Source organism: Thermobia domestica, chromosome 12, assembly GCF_964235325.1.
Source record: "Thermobia domestica chromosome 12, izTheDome1.hap1.1, whole genome shotgun sequence".
Classification (NCBI taxonomy): Eukaryota; Metazoa; Arthropoda; class Insecta; order Zygentoma; family Lepismatidae; genus Thermobia; species Thermobia domestica.
This window is the reverse complement of record NC_137465.1, coordinates 138,719,996-138,737,951: the sequence shown is the minus strand read 5'-3', so window position 1 is coordinate 138,737,951 and position 17,956 is coordinate 138,719,996. Positions and strand designations below refer to the sequence as shown.

General features: G+C 34.2%; 1 protein-coding gene across 1 annotated transcript in view; it reads left to right on the top strand.

The window, feature by feature from the left end:
- LOC145666676 (adipokinetic hormone/corazonin-related peptide receptor variant I-like) overlaps positions 1 to 17,956 on the top strand; it is a 648,921-nt gene that overhangs the window by 298,435 nt on the left and 332,530 nt on the right. Inside the window, exon 2 of the mRNA XM_081734151.1 lies at positions 9,752 to 9,956. Coding sequence (XP_081590277.1) covers positions 9,752 to 9,956 — 205 coding nt within the window. The remainder of the gene's footprint in view (positions 1 to 9,751; positions 9,957 to 17,956) is intronic.

Below are 17,956 nucleotides of genomic sequence, written 5' to 3'. Positions count from 1 at the left end.
ATTTGTTGCGATGAACACGAATATCACGGCGGTTAAAATTATCTTTTAGCTCAGGGTTATAAGCAGGACCGGATTAACCCGTCTGGAGGCCCGGGGCTAGAAAAAATATGTGACTCATGCTGACTTCGCCTAATACTTTTCTTGAGAAAGTATAGTAGTAAAGTTAAGGGAATATGTTTCATATTTTGGTCATATTTTATTTTATGATGACGATTGTATTCTTATGACTTTCTTAAGCCAGTTGCGATTTTGATCAGATTGATGAGTTGATTTTTGAGTTTAACGTCCCGTTCAGCAGCGAGGCTATATGAGACGTAGACCTACTGATTAACGTGGAATCCGAACCACATAAGCTCCCGCAGGGAATCGAACCCGGGTCTCCCACGCCAAAGGCGCGTACGCTAACCGCTTAGCCACAAAGGAGCTCCGATATTGATCAGAGTAGAGGCCCTTGTCCAGCTGGAGGCCCGGGGCTACAGCCCCCTTAAGCCCCTCCCTTAATCCGGCCCTGGTTACAAGTAAATTGAAACTTTACGTTTCACAGATATTACTACCGTAATCAATAGGATATATACATTCATTAAAGGTACCTAAAGCCTGTGACAAACATCTTGGCATTTCAGCTGAACGAATAAAACGCGAGCTCTGACGCGACGTTGCTAAGTGGAAAAGGGGTGTGGCTATGGCTATGCAGACAAACTACACCGCGATCAGGTGGCATATAATAGACGTGGATGTGTTCAAAATAAACGTGGCAATACCGCTGGCCTCTCATTTGCTAGCAGCATTTAAAGGGAACTTGGAGCGCCGCCTTCAAATGCCAAGATGTTTGTCACGCCGTTTAGTTTATACGTGCCGTTTCTTTGCCTTCCTCTTGTGGCTGGTATCTGGAGCATTTCTCTCTAGCATCCAGCATAAATAAGCAAACCTAGCAATAGTTTACTGTCCAGTGTACCGCTGTTCCACGAGAGAAATGTCCTGGTGGAACCGCTCGCAGTGTTCATCACCACAGTTATCTGAAATAGATCGAGATTGGAGTAAAGGAAGTACATCTTCAGTGTCATGCTGTAGCTAATAACTTTATAAGCATGAATGAGTTCGTCCGCAAAGTCCCTGTAATTTTCGGCTTCTCTTTTTCCCAAGAACAATGTTGTCAAATACGAAAACAACGTTACACATGCAGCTGATCAGGGGCCAGAGTGGATTTAAAGCAGGTTCCACTTGTAACCAATTATGATTTTCCTGTTCACCTTTTGATCTTAATCCATTCATGTTTCATTTGAAAGGATTCAGATCATACTAGGTTCTTCTAGACATTTGAACTTGTTTAATGATAGCTTTTACAAAGAATACGTGGTTCTTGAGTGAACAGTGACGCGAACTGCCCTTTTCTTATTGTGTACGACTTGAAGCGACTGACCTTAGGCATCCTGGTGATAACTGAACCGTCCGATATATTCAGATCTCTGACAATGCTCCTCTTTCTTAGACTTTCCAATACATGCATCAATAACCTGCTACACTTGCTGTATGAAAGGTGGAATCCTCATAATGCCAGAATGCTACGCTTGCCTTTACTACAGGTGACGCCCATATTGAAAGTTTCCAATTTCTTCCGAATCTTGTGCATGAATGACCTGGCGAATTAAAAAGTAAATACAATCCCAATATCGCTGTATTGTGTACATATTATGTACCGGTACAATGGTCTTAATGTGTTTTTTCATATCTTCTCTTAACAGAATGTCTGTCATTGCTCCTCTGAAAAATAAAACAACAAGAATTAATATGCATATAGCTGCAGACTCAGAACCCAAAATCCTCCAATAACTTACGCACCCTTTATGTGAATTCTAATTTGATTTTGTTGTGCGACATTAGCAGAGAGCTGTATTCTCTCTATTGTGTAAAAGTAGTGCAGATAGTTGTTCTTAATAGAGTCGTTGATTCTTGGTTACGTGTTCTTCATCTTAGTTTTCGTTATGATTTTTTCGTTTCTTCTTTAACTTTTCTCCTGTTCTAGAATGATCGTTAAGATAGTATGTATAAGTTCTGTATCTCCTCATAAACTGGTCAAATGTGAGCATTATTATATATTTATAGTTCTGGTTTGGTGAATTTAATATCATGCAATATAATTCTAAGCCAGATTCTCTAAATTGTTGCTACGTTAGTACCGTTTTTTTCTGAGGAGTTGGTATCCATATAATAAGGTTCATCTTATTATTACTTTGTGTAAGTAAAATGTGATTATTTTTCAGTTCACTTGTTTTAAGTAGAGATAAGAAACGACATTTTTAGATGGAGGTTTCATTCCCATAAAAGACGGGTTTTAAAAATTCACTCCTTTTGACTTATATGATTTTTTTATTCAACTGTAACCTTTGTTTTCTTGTACTGTAGAGGTTTCTACAATTAAAATAGTACATTCACAACATTCACTACTCATGAATACTACGTTCCGTTCGGGGTTGGTTCTCTATATTGGTTTTAGAACTGACATTTCATTGGTGGCCAGCAAGTGTAAGTTATGCAACCCAGCGTATCACAAGGTTCGTATTTTTCCTAACTATATTATCAAGTTCCTGAAAGTTATACATCTTATTATGCTTATGCTGGTTGCCTCAATTGAAACTAGCAGACAAGAAGAAAGTATCATAAATCAAGAAACAGATACAAATTCATACTTGTTTTAGTATAGAACTTTGCTTACATCTCAATCTCCGTTGAGGAAATACTTAATTGTGAGATTCAGATGTTATATTAGAACTTAATATAAGCTCAGTTTACAAAGTGGAAGTCACTAACAACCATTTGGGGTATGATGTTAATGTAAAAGTTCCATTATTTACATAATTTATACTTTCTTCCTTTATATAACGTCAATATATTTGAAATAGGAAACTAAGATATAGCTTTTCTTAGGCTTCTCGAATTTTAACAGCCTCAATAAATGCTATGTATATTGATCCGCGTAATTTCCTACATGAAAGATATCTTCAGCTATAAAAATTTAAGTCTTAGTTTACGCATAAATTCTAAATGATGTTCAACTAACAAGGTACATTCGCGAAGTGCCCCCTCGGGATTCGTATAGAATAGATTCAAATGCAAAGTTCTCCGCGGTACAATTTGTATTGTACTAATTATAGCGGCCGATACGGGTAATTTGCATTGTATGGGCCTTCATATGCCCGAAATTCAATCATACACTCTATAAAGCTCGAACACAAAATTGCTTTAGTTTCTTTAGATATAGCTGAACATAAATGTGGGCATATGGAAAACAAATTGGATCAAGTACTGCTTTTTCGACACATGTTGCCCACTTCGGCAGTCATATTGGATTCAACTCGTTTTTCTCAAATAGGAATAGGCGCAAGTTATACATCAAATTCATGTACAACCTCCTCGGAAATTCATTGGTGTTATGAATTGGTAGCTTGTACCGTTTGGAAGGTATTGCATGTTAAATCTTTCCAGGCACTTCGCGAATAGACATTGCAGAGTGATACCAGTTACGTTTACACCTTTGATGTTGACAAATCAAAACAATTTCTAAGTAGAAAAATATTGTAAGTATAAACAAACTCCTCACATTGGTGTCATAATCTTATTACATTTCTATGAGTGATTATTATTACTTGCATACTATACTATAGGCTATATAACAAGGAAGTATTGTATTAGGTCAAAATGCCTAATGTAAATAAAGATATGCCCAGTTGGGTGAAGACATATGTTACCATTTCTGTATTGACGTCTGTGTATCTGTGTATATGTATGTTCAGAGAATATTTTGTTAATGATAAATCACATAAAATATTACATATACTCACGAGACCTTGCACAACTAATATTCTTGAAGTGCCTGATAGTTAACATGCATACCTTGCAAACGGTACAAGCTAGGGTAAAACTCACTACACCAATGAATTCCTAAGAGAAACTTCTCTTTGAGAATAATAGCATCTTGGTTGATCGTCGTTCTCATTGAGAACGAGAAACAGAATAATAAATAATTATCACATATGCACAACCAAGATGCTATTATTACTATGAGTACTAACTTAATCTTAATAGAGCACAATATATTATATCTAATCCTATTAGTTACCTCTTATTTAAAGGATGGCTTCTATTTTATTTTCTTTCCTATGCTCCAGTTTTTGATGTTTATTTCCGTAATTCCAAGCGTCTGAGCTTTTCACTCGAAGTTTTAACAACTTTCATGTTCAGTTGCGTCACTAAACACATTTTCTTGGGGTCAAGCTCCAAGTGGCGACTCAATCGGCTATTCCGAGTCGTCTATTTTCTTTTGATCGTCAGTAGCATGGACGCTGACTACGTGGGTGCTCCGGGGCTTCAGCACCCACATAAACATTCTTGTGGGTGCGGCACACCCACAAGATTTTTTAGTTTAATAAGAAACAAAATAAAATAAATATTTCTCACTTACCGTTATCAAAAAATAATACGCAATTAAAACATTGAGATGGAAATTAAAATTTCTAAACTCTAAGACATAATTGTTTGTTTCAAATGTGTTTTGTGCAAAGCAGGGGCAAATCCAGGGGGGCAATCGCCCACCCAGAAGAAAAAACTTTCTTATTTTACATATAAGTAAAACATATACAAGAGTTTGGAAATCTTAAAAAGTAGCTGTAAGTAGCAGTATTACAATTCACCGTCCGCCCCCAAAAATAGTCCGTCCTGGATCCGCCCTGGTGCAAAGGCAACAAAACAACTCATCTAAGTTACTCTATGTTCACAACAAAATCATTGCAAGTTCTTTCTGCAATACCATTAAAATTATTTACTTTTATGAAGATTTTTTTTTCATTTTAATTTACGTGAGTGTACTATTTTCGTTCAGTAACGTGTTCGTAACATCACTGCCTCTTGCAATCATTGTGCATCATGTAAATTGTTTAAAGTATACACTTAATGTTACGATTACATGTGTTGAGAATATTCATTACAGTGACTTATTCTTAATCTTGAACCCGGGTGTGAACCCATTTCTCTTGCGTTTAAATCAGCCGTGTTACCGACTGAGCTAGGGAAGCCCAAACTTATCCTTATAGTACCGGTATTTTACTTTATCACAACACAGCCCTTTATGACAGTGTTCATAAAAAAATTTAACTAAAAGGAAATCGATCAAAAAGTATCGAAACTCTGAAAACATATAATACGTCCCGCCATAGATATGCACCCATATAAATTTTGGAAACTAGGCGTCTTTGGTCGGTAGTGCACACATACATATCTAGTGGTAAATACTAATTGGTGATTGGTGATTGGGGGCGATTTTCATCTGTCTCAATAAACAACTGTCATTTTACTCCGTAAGTGTTGAACTGAGTTGTACATATGCGTTGTCTATGTTGCTGCTGCTGTGCGTTGTTGGAGCACCGCACAAACAAAAGAGGCACATAGTAATTAATACGTGTGAATTTTAGGATTGTGTCTTCATCTCTGGATACAGGTATGCCATTGCATGAAAGCTAACATTTTGCTAGTCAAATTTCCATACCGTGTTTTGTGTGACATATATATTTGTTACTAAAGTACTGCTCGTCAGGGAGAGTAGCAAACACATAGCTTTGCTGACTTACATACATTTTTCCATTCACAAATTGCAATATTGGAAGAGGTTTTGTTGTGATTCCAGATTTCAGTGAGAAAGTAATAAAATACCGTTTCATCTAATATAAAAGTTGTATTATCAGCAACTGAAATGGGAGATCTTAAGTGGATTCTCCAAAAGTGTTGATCACTAGTTTTATCTGCCAAAGCGTCTCAGAAATAGATTCTCATAACATACTTTTATCATAGAGACAGAGTAAGAGAGAGGGGGAGAGACGGGTGTTTGATATCACTTTCATTATCTCTGGGCAAAGTCAACAGATGAGAGTAGCAGTTCCAAGAAATAAGACTCTGCTTCTCCTGGTAGATCACACATTAAAGTAATAGGAAGACTGCAGACAACAAATGGCATCTATATTGGAAACAAGACAAACGAGAGAAAGAGTCAGAGAATTGAAAAGAGAAAGAGAAGGGTGGAAAACGTCTGAGAGCAAGATAGTAATTGCTAGTTTCTCAGGACATGTGGAAGAAGAACCTTCAACGACAAATGAAACCACTACGCAATGGGGCATTTTAATTATGATTAAGTATGCTATTACATCTAGAGATTTAGAAAACATAATATTACTTCAAAAAATAATTAATAAAAGTGAATTTTGAACGCTCAACAAATTTTGAAAATTAAACATACTTAGGATACAGGATTGAACATAAGTTACTTGACAGTTATTTAGTTCTCAATTGACTAGAGTATTAGCAGCTGATTGAGATAAACAATACGCTATTGTGTGGTTCATCAATAATACTTTTTAATAAATGATTTTGTATAAGGATTTAAATACTGTTACATTTGTAAGTAAGTTTACAATGAATAGAACGTTATCAAAGAATATCTTTTGTAATTCAAAAGTAATGGTATCCGAATGGACTTTATTTTTTGACTGAGGGATAATGAAATATAAAGTTATTTCTCTTTTCCTGAAAACATTTAAAAGAGCATAATTCTACTGAATTTGATATAGTATCGTCCAACAACGTTAGTGAAACAGTATTGTTTCTGTGCTTAAAATATATAGCTCGTGCATTATAAATAACGTAGAACATTTTGATTATCTATTTAGCTAGCCTAATTTCTTAATCTAACTTAATATTTTGATTCAACATCAAATAATCTCACCGTTTCGTAGTTTCGTAGTTTCGTAGATATAGGTAACTTATTTCATATTCATTTTTGTGAAGTAACTTATGGTTCGCCCTGAATTTTGTGTATCTACTCAACATCTGTCAGCAGGAGATTATTTATTTTACATAGTTTAACCGATACTCAGGAAAAAATATAAATTATACTAGCATCTAATACGCTAAATAGCACGTGATAATTACAAATTCTCATACAATTATAATCTTACTTTTATAGTACATGCTCCACTAATCGTTTCATTTTCAGGGAGCATTACGATACCCTCTCTTAAGGGTCTTCACTACAGCGATATTAAACTACCTCTAATTTTAGAGTTTTTCTATATCTTCAAAACAAATAAAAATATTCGAAAAGCAGAAACGTAATGAACTAGACAATACGATTTTGCGTGTGATATCTTTACCAAAATTCACCCATCTGCTTTTGGTATGCCGCTATTTACAGAACCCGCAAAAAAAAAGCTAAATCTATCTACAGTTGAAAATCGAAAGCAGATAGATGAGCTGTGATAACGGTATCACATGCAAAATCGTATTGTCTAGTCCACTACGTTTCTGCTTTTCGAATATTTTTTATTTATTTTGGAGATATTACAGAAAAACTCTAAAATTAGCGGTAGTTTAATTTCGCTGTAGTGAAGACCCTTAACTGCAATCTTTTATTTTTTTCTCTTTGCTTCTGATTTTTCATTTCTTTTATCCTAACCAGAAAATTTCTTTACCAAGTTCTTTTCTTCTTTCTAACCATTTCTAGCACTGTACTTCTGTCTACAACTTTTGTTAACATTTCTATATTTCTTTTATTTTACCCCATCTAACTAATTTTTCTCCACCATTTTTCATACTAATATTTTTAACGTTTTCGCTCAATTTTCATTATCATTTATATTTATTTTTATTCATACCTTATCCGTGTACAGTGCAATTCTCCATACGAAACACGATACTATTTATCTTCGGAACCCCTTCGTACTTAATAACAAACAAAATAAACTATTTCCTCTCAATGCTGCGCTGCGGTGGCTCAGTGGTAGAGCGTTCACCTCTGGTGCTTGGGGTCCCGGGTTCGATCCCAGCCTCCGCCAAGCGAACTTTGTGGTGGACAAACACCGTGTGCGAGGGTTTTCTCGGGGTTCTCCCGTTTCCTCCCACTTTCTTCATTCCACAATTTCATTCATCACTCATCATCACCGTCTCTTTAGCCTAACCGGCATAACCGTGGGACGTAAAACTCAAAGATTTCATTTCATTTTTTTTCCTCTCAATGCTATTTTGCTAGTCTTACGTTCTTATGTTTTCCGAATACATTTCGAGTTTTACTGCTCAGATATAGGAAACTAGTCAGTATCCCACTTTATTTATTACTTATCGACATTAGATACTCTGTTTTATTAAGATTATTTTTTAACTTCTTTTTACTGAGATAAATATAAAAGTGACAAAAAGTGACTTTAAAATTGTTTTAATATTTAATGTGTTCAGAATTAGAGTCGGTTATCCTTATGCATGATCAGGATGATTTTAATTTTATTCTATGGGTATCTGGCATCTGTAAAAGTTTCTCACATCCAAGAACTCTTCAGTGGATATGCTAAGATGTGAAAATTCTAAGAATCATATTCACCGTATTAGGGAATTAATTTTAACCTTCAGTTTTGACTATAAAGACTTTTTCTAGCCTTATTTGTCCTTTTGCGTAAAATTTTCAGGAGACTTAAAATCTCATTCGTTTCTCATTTCCTGGGGTTGATTTAAACAAAGTTTTAAAAACAAATATTGTACTTCATCTGAATTTTTTAATGGAAGTATCTTCCTATTCCAGCGTTGCTATTCCTGGGTGTTGTTAAGTATCTTCTTTAGATTTTCTATTTCCTCTACATATTTTAATCATATTTCTTTTTCAACGTTATTTCATTTTATCTCGTAATTAACTAATATAACCTAAATTAGTGGAAGTTCTACAACGGTTCTTAACTACGACCACAGTTGATCATACAGTTGTATCATACTATCCATAACTCTACAATAATACGAGTAGGTCGTGAATGTTAACTATATATATTTGTTCAAGTTACAATCACGCAAATTGTCAATCACAAATCGACTTCATGGTTTGATGCAAACTTTCATCCCTTTTCTTGGCGATAGATTGTATTAAAGTGTTTGTTAATTCATGTAAAATATTGCTTCGGAGTAAACTGTTTCGTGAAACTACTCTCTTAGCAGAGTTTTTTAAGACTAACTTACTAGACGTATGATAATATTCAAATTAATGTTTTACACAATACTGTAGCTAAGCCCTTGCTTTTGAAATTATCATTGAGACTGTATAACCTACATATTATAAATTAAAAAAACAGTGACATGGTGAATGAGCGATAGTTCGTTCAGCTGTAACTAAAAGAGTAGCTGTTCGCTTTCAGACAAAGCGAGTTTGTAGTGGATCACTTCGAGTTTATTTTCTGGAGATTATTCGTTTTCTCTCTGTCACTTTGTAGCAGAGTAGCTAACGATCATGATCTCTGTGTGCGTAATCCTGGATTCGCACAGCGTTGATACAGATCTCACCTTAAATATGAAGTCTCATTTCATGCAACCTCGGTTCTGAAAAGAAACAAAGTCCAGCAATCCCTCCTAGTTTTCTCTTCGTATGTATATTCAGTCTAGCCTTTCATCATTTTACTTTTACATAGCTAAGTGATTAGGATTTCTTAAGTCTGGTGTGGTTCGTGATGGATCTACTTGAATTCACGCCAAACTATAGATTCATCTCTCACATAGCCAAAAATCGACGTTAAACAAATTGCAATCAAACCATACTACCAAACATTTAACTATACATTAGCTTATATTTATCGCCAGTTTCTTAGATATAGCAGAACATGAAATTAATAATATCAATCTATTACCTTTTTGCAATGAAATGTTATTAACAGTTGTGTTCTTCTTTTATTTACAGAGCATTGTGTTCCACGTACGACAACATCCTTTGTATGAGAACTTCTACCAATGTGTAACATTTGGATTCTTCACAACTCCAGCACAAGAAACTGCGTACAATCTATTTTGCGTGTTTGCAATGTATTTCATCCCGTTAATTATCATCTGCTTCGCTTATTCACGGATTCTGTGCGAAATTTCCAAGAAATCCAGAGAGACTAGAGGTAAGTTATCAAATAAAAGAGAGATCTTATGTGTTAATGAGATACAGTCTACTTGCCCTCAATTGCGTAGTCACAACGTAGCGACTCATGGCTGTACTTATAACGTTAAAAAGTGTAAACAATGTTAATGAATCCGTTATGCTTGGTTCAACATAATAAGATTTCCTGTCAAATATGAAAATGAGGTGATTTGATACGTATTTCTAAGGGAGACGGTTAATTTAAATTAAGTTTCTATTGTAAGTGCATTTTCAGACTTAGTAACTATGTTATGCATAAATAGTAGAAGTCTTACGAAATAACTTTTCTATCTTATCGTCCACCGATAGGTATCCTAGAAAAAGAGTTAAAATAGCGATAAATGATTTTCATATGATCCCATCGTCCCCGTATACTAGAAGCAAAAATTTGGATTTAATTACATCTGGTTTCAATATTAGATTCTATAAGATTTAAAATGGTTAGATGTAGCGAGAGATGTCTTTTTATATGAGTTTTTCGTCGCAACGTTTTTTTTATTTCTATTGACGCCGGGAATACTCAGATATTTCTCATTACGGATTTAAATATTTGATATTCGCTTTTTCGAGCACGTACTCAATAATTTATCACTGCATATTTTAATCTTACAAACAGTTCAGGAGAAAATAATTTTATTAAAAATAATGGAAAGTAAATTGTTTAGGATATCATTTACGGAAACAATAAAGAGTATTCGGATATAAAATCGAAGAAAAACTTTGAGAAAAAAATCCAAACACGAAAATGCGAAAAAAAATATAGTCCAAGATGGGTGCGCAAATGCATTATTTTGGTGTTACAGCTCTCCAAACAGCGGTCAGAACGATATAAAAAGACCCAATTACCAGTTCCAGTGGATACGGAATGCGTGACAGTTCTCAGTTCTTTCTTTCTTTTTTTTCTTTTTCGTTTTCTTTTTCCTTTCTTTTCTTTTCTTTTTTTTTTGTTTCTGGAAGACCTCATGAATCTGCTTCTATGCTTACAGGCTAATCCTGCAGCCCCCTTTTCCATATCCTGTATATGAAAGGAATCTAGGTTCAAAATAAGCATTGCTTCTTCGCGTGATCATGATACAATATTTTGTTCTTGAGTTATGATATTTCTTTTTTATTGTCTCTACCATCTTTTGCATGCTATAGAATTTGCGAACTTAAGTTTCTCTGTGATTTTTGTCATGATTTTGTGTAAAGAATCACTTAACAAAGTTTACTGTTATTTTTTCTTGTGAACTCTCTGTATGCTTTTACAGACTTGTTTGAAGGATAATAAAGGAGAAAATAGAAAGACTATTGTATATAAGAGTATTTAAGTGAACATATCACGTCAAAGTGGAAAGGTTAACTGGTAACCATACGCTTTAAAGCGTCTAAGTTTGTTGAAGATAATCTGCCAACGACGTTAGCATAAATCTTCACTATGATGTCTATATATATATATATATATATATATATATATATATATATATATATATATATATATATATATATATATATATATATATATATACTGAAATGCATGCATTTATCATATTTATTATAATGAATAAACGAAGTTAAAACATGAGACACTGTAAAAAAATGTTCCAGAACTAAGCTGATCACTTCATCTCTTATGGATCGATATCAAATATCTTTAGACTTCGCTATCATCGCGCTCTGGGAATACTCTTCTGACTTCCCTTTTCAAAGATTATCCTTTCATGGTGGAAGGGGCAGAGAAGACATATTTGATAACCATGACAGCTTGACAGGGTGTTCACTAGTCCAAAAGACAAAGAAGAAGAGAGTGTTCTACTTTCTCAATAGCTTATCGTATCCTAAAAGAGTTCCTCAGTCTCTGGTTGATTCTCTTTGTTCTTCCAAGGTCTTCATATTTCAAGGTCAACACAGAGTGACATTCTGAAGTCAACTTAGTCTTCATCTTTCTCGTCGTTTAGAAGGAATTGACACTCTTATTTTCCACTAAGAATATTTCGTAAGCGTTACACCAGAAATTATAGCGAAAGAGCAGATAGATTAGATATCTAGATGTGTCTTAAGCTCTTTCATCTACTGGAAAAATTCCAAATATTTTCCTCTTCCATCTCCCTGTTAACAGTCATTTTCTTAATGAATATTACATTAATAATTCTGATTTATATGAACTCTGATTAATATTAATACTATTTTCCAAGTATAATTATGATGTAATTATACATGGGAAATTCTCCAATTTCAATAGAGAATAATGAAAAATGTCCAATTTATATTACTGAGATAAACAAAATGGTATGGGCAAGTAAATCCTTATGCGTGATTTTCGAGAAAATCGAAGAAAACAAGATTTTCTTGTAAACTTTAACAACAACAAACTCATCTATTAAAATGAAATTTATATTTAGATATACTTACTAAGGTTTTCATTATGACATTAGCAAAGCGACAACACATAGTATAGCTAATGAGATAGAGTCCAAAACTACGAGGGGCTACTGAATACTTCGTAGCCCAACCCAGAATGATTGTAGGTAGAATAGTAAAATGGTACAGTTTTAAAAAATGTACCTATGTATGTACAAATATTTACACAAAGTTTCATATTAATGAAATTCTTAGTAGTTTCTAGACCCTTGAAGTGATCACGTGTGCCCAACCAGGGAATTTCACAAACATTGAGATCAGAGCTGTCATCAAATTTTTGACGAAGGAAAGTCACCCAACCAAATTCATGAGGAAATCAATGAAACACTATGGGACTCTTCTCCACCATATACAGTAGAGAATAATTCATTTCATTTTAAATTTAGCGCCCTTTTCATCAGCGAGGCTATATTAAATTTGGGCGTACAGCTTAACTTGGGACCCGACTACCGAGTTCCCACTGAGAATCAAACCCTTATCTCCCACACCAAAGGCACTTATGCTAACCGCTTAGTCACGAATGAGTCCTCACAATTTCATTTCATTTCATTTCATTTATTTGCCTGTTTCATTAGCTTACAAAGCATGAGAAATTCTCATGTAAGCATTACAGTTGTCAGAAAGAAAAAAAAACATACAATATTGTCAAGTACCAGAAGTATACATCATGCAATCTTTCTAAAAATACAAAACCACATAATTAGGTAACTGTTTCTACCACACCAGGCATGTACTCACGGGTAAGTATCTGTTTCCAACTCTTCAGTTAATGAGTCATTTAAATATTCTTTAATTGTGTAATAGCACTTTTCAGTGAGTAGATTAAGTCTTACCAAGAATGGAAACATTGGTCATATTTTTCAAGTACAGAGGAAGTTTATTATACAATCTGACACAATTCATGTACACGGTTTTGCTTATATTAGCATATTTTTGATGCATCACAAATATGTCACTACCTTGTCTTGTATTATGGCTATGAACATTTTTATTAAAGATAAAAAGATGCTTGTTTTTCACAGTAAAAAGAATAGATTTATAGATGTATAAGCTGGGGAGTGTTAAAATTTTTGCTTTTATGAAAACCTTTTTACATGACGATTTTGTGGGTAACCCAAAAATTATTCTAATCGCTTTCTTTTGCAATCGGAAAGTGCTTAAACTATTTTCAGCAGATCCCCAGTGTATTATGCCGAAGTTAATTAATGAATTAAACTTGGCGTAGTAAAAGCTAAGAAGTGCTTCTCTCGATACAGTACCTTGAAGTTTGTATAAGGCAAAACACACGCTACTTAGTTTCTTGTTTAAAGTGGAGATATGAGCAGACCATGAAAGATCATCACTTATGATTACACCTAAAAGCTTTGTTATGCAAGAATATTGGAGTAATTTAGAAGATATTTTTATTCTAGGTGATATACGCGGTTTTCCTGGAAAATGAAAATGTAAGAGAATCGATTTATCATGATTTATAATGTTGAAGAAGTGAGTGGTATTGTATAATCGTGGTCATTTCTCAACAGATAATGCTCCACATGCAGGAAGACTAAAATCAGCGACAGTTCCAGAAATCGTAGATTAAATTCATGACATTATTCTTGAAAATTGCAGAATCTCAGTAAGACATGTGCTATAGACTGTTGGCATTTCTTGGAAACTCGTTGGTAGCATCATTCATATTCATTTGGGCATGCGCAAGCCTTTCGGCACAATAAGTTCCCAAAATCATGTTAGTAAATCAAAAGTATGAAAGAGTAACCACATTAAGGGGAGTCACCACCCATTTTGACCGCATACCGACCAATTTCTGTCACGAGTAGTAACCGTGGACGAAATATGGTTGTACCATCACAATTCTGAAACTAAACAACAGTCAATGGAGAGGCGGCGCTCAGGTTTCTTTCGTCGCAAGAAGTTTAAGAGACAGAATACTTGGGAAAGTGTTTGCAACATTCGTCTGGGATAAGGAATGGATTCGTACTCATAAAATGCCTGACCAAAGGTCAGATATTTAATACAGAATATTCTGCGTTGCTCACAAAACCGAAAGATATCAAAAGTGAAACTCACGGGAAATTGAACAAAGAAATTCTGTTCCTTCAGGACAATGCCCCTGTTCATCTAGTACTTAAAACACAGTTGATATTGCATGATCTAGGGTTTAATGCCCTTCTTCCCTTGATCTAGCTCTGTCAGACTATTACTTATTCCTTGAACTCAAATAACCTTGAAATGGTGCCATTTTAGATATGATATGGATGTGATTAATGCTACATAACAATGGTGCAAGAAACAGTCTTCAAAGATTTTTAACTGATCTGCAAAAAATTGGAGAAATGTGCAAGGAAGTGTATGAATGGTTTGGCTATGAACTTTTCAGCACTCCGTCGTCTTACTAACTCGGAAACTTTTACTTTTGTTTAAATATAATATTTTGCAAAGACAAGACACGACATGAACAGTAGATAGCATTGAGTTAAATAATATGACATGCCTGTAGGTGAATTCCTACAAGTAGTTTTCAAAAAAAAAGAAAGAAAGAAAAAAGAAAAGAAAGAAAGAAAAAATAAAGAAAAAGAAAGAAAAATCAGGAGATATAAAGTTTGATTTTTGTTGGTAATAATAATAATAATTTATATTCTACTGGATATACAGTACTTGTTCATTGTTTGGGCACTGTATATGTAAGAAAGATATACTGTTAACTATCATAACTAAAAGGTATACTTATATCAATTGTTATTCGTTTTCTCGTAACGGTGATACACGTACTCCTAATATTCATCCATATACTCCCCACAGTCACTCATATATTCCTAAGAGTTACCCAGATGTACTTAACAGTCACACACATGTTATTAAGAGTTACATAGATACTCTTAATAGTTACAAACATATTCTTAAGTGTTACGCAGATACTATTAGCAGTTACACACATGTTCATAAGACTTACACAGACACTCCTAATATTTACACACATATTCTTAAGAGTTACTCAAATATTATCAACAGTTACACATATATTAATAAGAGTTACGGAGATGTTCTTAAGTCACACACATATTTTTAAGAGTTACGAAGATACTCTTAACAGTTACACAATATTCGTAAGAGTTAAGTAGATACAATTAGCAGTTACACATATATTCACAAGACTTACGCAGATATTACTAACAGTTACAGTCATATTTTTAAGAGTTACACAGATACTCTTAAGAGTTGCACACATATTCCTAAGAGTTACACAGATACTATTAACAATTACACACATATTCTTAAGAGTTACGCAGATGGTATTAACAGTTACACACATGTTCATAAGACTTACACTGATATCCCTAACAGTTACACACATATTCTTAAGATTTACGCAGATACTAATAACACTTAACACACATATTCATAAGACTTACGCAGAAACTCCTAACAGTTACATACATATTCCTAAGAGTTACGCAAATATCCTTAATAGTTATATACATATTCTTAAAAGTTATGCAAATATTATTAACAGTTACGCATATATTCGTAAGAGTGACACAGATATTCCTAACAATTACTCACATAGTCTTATAGTCTTTAGTGTTACGCAGATCTCTTAACAGTTACACATATCACAGGTCTGCAACCAAAAAGATGTTTGCATAAGTTTAACTGATATCTACGCTGCTGTATGCACTGAAGTCGAAAATGACTACCGTTTCTTCCTGGGACGTCAAATTTTTGCACAATCGAAATGTAATGTGGTCAAGCAGGTACTGGAAATAGCAAAATTGCAAATGCATCACACGAAAATAAAAATGAATATGGAAGATTAAATGTATTTGTGCGCCCCGAAACATGAAAATACATGTATATTGGTCCGGATGGGGATCACTGACATATATCTTAATGTGTCATGAATGAGAGTACGAGATTACAAAGAAAAAACAAAAACAATAAATCTGTTCATAAAACGAATTTAGTAAGATTACATCTTAGATTTGTAAAACGTTAGTAAGTAGTTCTGGCTACACTGTTTGTTGGTCAAATACTACGAGTATGCGAGTACGAGGGTTTCTATTGGCTCTGATATTAGAAAATTCATATCCGACAAAGACTTCATCAGTTCAATGACTCCAACTCAAAAAGAGGCTTGGGTTGTCTTTACTGTGGTCATGAAAACGTTTTTGGGAAAGGGAAAGGACCCACAGTACAAGGAAATGGTGGAGAAAATGTTGCACGCGTTCCGAAAGCTTGGTTACTCCATGAGCTTAAAAGTTCATTTTCTTAACTCCCACCTTGACTACTTTCCTGATAATGTGGAAGCAGTGAGTGAACAGCAGGGAGAGCGTTTCCATCAAGATATTAAAGAAATGGAACGACGGTATCAGGGGAACTGGAGTGTTACGATGATGGCAGACTACTGCTGGATATTGTTCAGGGATCTTCGGCAGCCACCTACAAAAGGACAAGCTCCAAACAAAGTTTGCCCTTTAAGAAAAAACGATTTCACAAGCAATCTGATTGAGGATGGTATTACTTTTTTTGTTTTTACGTGTGTACGTGTTTCTGTACATTAATTTGTGTTACGCTGTTAATGGTGTTTCTGTAAATCGCATATTTGTGTTCATATTTTTGTTCAACAATGACCACCCGTTTGTTTCAAACCCAGACCTCCCAGGACAAAACGGTTGTCATTCCTGGATTCAGAGCACCCCAACACATACGAATAAGTTAACTAAACCGAAACAGCTTAGCATTGTTTTATTTTTGCATGCCTGTGTGTCCTTAATAGTGATACGCATACAGCTTGTAATATAAACTTTTATTATAATTTTTACTACTTTTCCGGTATTAAGTATATACGGGAGTTACATATACAAATGATAGTGAATTCTAATCCATCAGGAATCGAATAATATTTTCTTACAATAACCACAAATTAGCATACCTTAAATTATTTCAAGACGTCGTTTCTGTATTAAAAAAGATTTAAAAATCCCAAATGAATCTTCGATACATATAATTTTTAATATTTTTGCAGACTATGTGATTCTTACACTATTTCATTGGATTCTTCATATACGTTATTTTAATTAGCGAATCTCGGTACCTAAAAGAGTATTTCAATGTTTTTGAGGTGATCTTCTTTCGTGGTGAGTTCGTCAACTGAACTTATCACATTTTAAATGGAAAACATGAAATGAAATATAAATTTCACGTCCCACGTATATACGGGCCAGGCTAATGGAGACGGTGATGATGAGAAATGAGTGAAATGGTGGAATAAAGAACGGGGAGGAAACGGGAGAACTCCGATAAAACACATGCACACAGTTTGTCTACTACAAAGTTCACTTGGTGCAAGTTGGGATCGAACATTTTAAATGGACTATGAATAATCTGATAATGGAAAACGTTTTGGAAATAGAGTATTCCTTAAATAGTTCTGGTTTCTAACTACATAGTTACCTATATAAATTTAAGTGGAACTCTTTAATTTGCAATGTATTAAACAATGACAATATAGGAACAACACTGTGAAGAGCATCCTTAAAGACAACAGATTGAAATTGGTACTTAGTATAAATCATTTTC